General features: G+C 46.3%; 1 protein-coding gene across 1 annotated transcript in view; it reads left to right on the top strand.

Annotated features, from left to right (window-relative positions):
- The first annotated feature begins 3,498 nt into the window (after positions 1-3,498).
- Positions 3,499-3,736, top strand: part of Cbr4 (carbonyl reductase 4) — a 12,961-nt gene continuing 12,723 nt past the window's right edge. Inside the window, exon 1 of the mRNA XM_013024606.1 lies at positions 3,499-3,679. Within this exon, the coding sequence (XP_012880060.1) occupies positions 3,538-3,679 (142 nt within the window). The 5' untranslated portion in view covers positions 3,499-3,537. The remainder of the gene's footprint in view (positions 3,680-3,736) is intronic.

Here is a 3,736-nt window from a genome sequence, read left to right as displayed (position 1 = left end):
ACAAATGTATGAAATAGGATCAAATTATTGTCACCAAAGTGACCTGTTTGTTGAAAAAATGGAAGCTGGACCATCTTGATAGCTTTCTTCAATGTCCTGCTAAGCGAGGGAGGCCCAACTTAATTAACACTCTTATGGCATTGTCAGGGGATGCAGGACCAAACTCCCAGTCAAGCATCCTGTCCACTATGATGTGAAAGGTGCATTCTCACACTGACAGTGTTACTATATTAAATAACAGCCCTGGGGCTTAAACAGACAGATGTGTTGAAGGAAAATCTCAACCTACCCATTTACCATCTATACACAGGGAGTAAAGGTGTTGGGAATTCTGAATGTTGCTTCACATCACATGTTAATAATCTCTGTGACAGGTGGCCCAAGATCTAAAAGCCCATATTGTTTTGTTAAGATAACCGTGGGTGGGGAAACACATAACCTGTTCTATACAAAATGGACAGGGTTGGTCTCAAAAATAGAATCTCTTTACTTTTTCCTCAAAAATACTGCACGCCAGGAATAGGATTGGCAGTTAGGCTGACCAGTAGATGGGCAATTTGTCCAAAATGGATTCTCCTTTCTGAGGTTGTTTGTGAGTGTGTAGTAGGAAAGAGGGGCTCCAGACATCACCTGCTTCACGCCCTGCTACCACTGCTGACAAGTGGCTCTTAAATGAAGCTTTTATCTTCCTTTCTTCTGGAGTTAAGGGTCTATAAGGCTTCCCAGTTGAATGATGGCCTATGGTCTATACTCCTGCGCCATCCCAACTTTCCTGTCACCAACCTTCCTTATTGTTTGAGACATACAAAGACTTACTCTTATGCCTGAATGTTTGCTGATACTGTTTAACTTTCCACTGAATTTGCCTTTATATAATAGATGCTATCCAGATAGCTTTGCTATCATTTATTTGTTCCTCCTATGAAGAACATTGTTTATTATAAAGCTTACTGTGCCCTGAGGAGGTAATGTTGCTCAAACCTCTTTGCTGCCCAAGCGGGATGTAATTACTTCTATTTCTGATGCTGCTTTGGCTACCAGGAAACGCAGAGTCACATAGTACTGAATAGATTTTTGGTTTTTGCAGTGCTGAGGATTAAATGCAAGATGTTGCACATATGAGGAAAGTGCTTCATCAACTAGCTACATCCTCAGCTCTAGATTATTTATCTATCTATCTACCTACCTACCTACCTATCCATCCATCTGCCCAACTATCTGTAAGTCACATACAGGGATTTCAGTTCAACATGTCTAAATAGATTGTTTTGTATGTGTGTATGTGTGTGCCTAAATGCATTCTTTTTCTTTTTCGGCTGGTCCTGGGGCTTGAATTCAGGGTCTGGGCCCTGCCCTTGAGCTTCTTTGTGCTCAAGACTAGCACTCTACCACTTGAGCCACAGTACCACTTCTGGCCTTTACTGAGTAGTTTATTGGAGATGAGTCTTACAGATTTTCCTGCCCTGGCTGGGCTTGAATGGAGATCCTCAGATCTCAGCCTCCTGAGTAGCTAGGTTTACAGGTGGGAGCCACTGGCACTGGGCCTAAATAGGAAGGCTTCATTTGTTAGATTTTCCATTGACCTTACCTTATTGTACTGGTCTTGGGGAAGAAGGGATACTTCAAGGTGGGCTTTGTGCCTTTTAAAATCACTCTAGCCAGCTGTGGGGGCATGACTGAATTTGAAAGAGGCAGATGAATGATGAGTTTGAGATCAGCCTGGGCTATGTAATGAGAGCCTATCTCAGTATGAGCATGTGTTTGGGGAGGGGGGGAGTCAAACATTACTTATGTATTTTTGCAAGCCATTTCAAATCCATTTTGAATGTAGATGGAATTTTTTTCTTTTTTTATTATATACAGAGGGTTACAGTTACATGAGTGAGGTAGTGAGTATACTTCCTTTTGAACATTGTTACCCCCTCCATTGTTTTCCCCCTACCATCCCTTCCCTCCCTACCTTCCCCAAGGTAGATGGAATTTTTTAAAAAACCCTAAAATTAATGCTCAATCATCTTTTTTTTTTGCTTTTCTCTTTCATTCCCCTAATCTCATCACACCCTTAAATCCAGCTTTTCCATTTATTCCTTCATTCTCCATTGACCTTTTCTTCCCTCAAGAGTTTTTTAAATCTTTTTTTATATATATGCTTTTAATTTTTTTTATTGTGAAAATACTGTACAGAGGGGTTACAATTACATGGGCAAGGTAATGAGTACATTTCTTATCAAGCATTGTAGCCTCTTCCTTTGTTTCCCCTTCCCATCCTCCCCCCCAAGCCCCCCTTCCCTCAAGAGTTTTTGTGTTAATTTACGTTTGCACTTTACTAAGTGATTTTATGGCCTAGTGTTTCCTGTGTATGAGCCCTGTTGTTTCTGATTTCCTATCATGTACTGGTAGGGCCCATGGCTTATACTGAATCTAGTATGATTCTATAACAGGGTATGTTTTCTTCACTTTTAAAGGTCTAATGGTAACAAGCATTTATTTGAAAGCTTCTGGCCCCAAGAGCACTCAGCACACTTGTTTACTGGAAGTTGATTATAGCACTTGAAGAGAAACAAGAGTAAATAGCACATCTTCTCTAAAAGTGTAGAAACTCCCTTTTGTCAAGAGCAGCCTAAGTTTGTTTTAATTCGGCCGCCTCCCCACTTTTTTATTATTTTTTTTGAAGACAGGGTCTCTCTATGTAGGTCATGTCGCCTTGAACTCTACCATCTCATGCCCCTCTTTTTTGGAGGTGGGGTGGGGGACTGAAAAGAGGTCCTGGGACCTCTTGATTGCTTAGACAGTTCTCCACCATTGAGTCAAATCCCCAGCCCATTTTTGTTTAGTTTTCCAAGTCTCCTGGTCCTCTCCTCGGTTCCCCCCTCCCTGCTTCCCACCCCCACTCCTGCCCCAGCCCGCTTCCCATCCCAGATCTAGGGGCAGAGATGCACACCACACCAACTTGGTTATTGATTGAGATAGGGTCTAAGTTTTCTGCCCACTGTCCTTTCCCAGGCAGCCCCCCATCAGCCGATCTTCACTAGCTGGGATTACAAGGCTGCAACACCGCGCGGGTACCAACATTCAACAGGTTTGGTCTGCAGCAAAATCCTGGGTGGACGCGGGACACTGGAGCCGGGATGCGCCCAACTGTGCTAACTCTGGGAAAAGGCAGTCTCCGGACAACTCCGTTCAGAGCAAACGGGGACGACCGGTCACCTGAGCTGCCTAAGCCATTCCCAGCACCCTGCGTGGAAAGACAACCCCTTCAAGCTAGGACAACGCCATTGCGCCGGCGCGTGTGGCATTCTGCGTAAAGACTACAAATCCCAGCATGCAGCGCCCAGCATGCAGCGCCCCACCCCCCTTCCTTCCCCATCCTCAGCTGGCCGGGCTCTGGCGCCGCTCTTGCGGGAATTGTGTACGCACTGACGTTAGGCGTGAGGGCGGGGAGTCCGTGCGTGCTGACGTACTGTTCGCGCCAGTTTGCGGCCTCTCACGTGCGGTAGCGTGCCTCAGCCCTCTTCCCTCCGGGCTGGCGACTCCAAGATGAACAAAGTCTGTGCGGTCTTTGGAGGTTCCCGGGGCATTGGCAAGGCGGTAGCCCAGTTAATGGCCCGGAAAGGCTACCGAGTGGCGATCATCGCCCGGAATCTGGAGGTGGCCAAGGCCACCGCGGGCGAGCTCGGGGGTAGGTGCCGAGCCGGGCCGGGCGAGCTCGGGGGTCGGTGCCGGGCCGGGCCGGGCG

This window comes from Dipodomys ordii, unplaced genomic scaffold, assembly GCF_000151885.1.
Source record: "Dipodomys ordii isolate 6190 unplaced genomic scaffold, Dord_2.0 Scaffold4, whole genome shotgun sequence".
In the NCBI taxonomy this organism is placed as follows: domain Eukaryota; kingdom Metazoa; phylum Chordata; class Mammalia; order Rodentia; family Heteromyidae; genus Dipodomys; species Dipodomys ordii.
The sequence above is the reverse complement of the archived record's forward strand: the minus strand, read 5'-3'. Positions and strand labels throughout refer to the sequence as shown.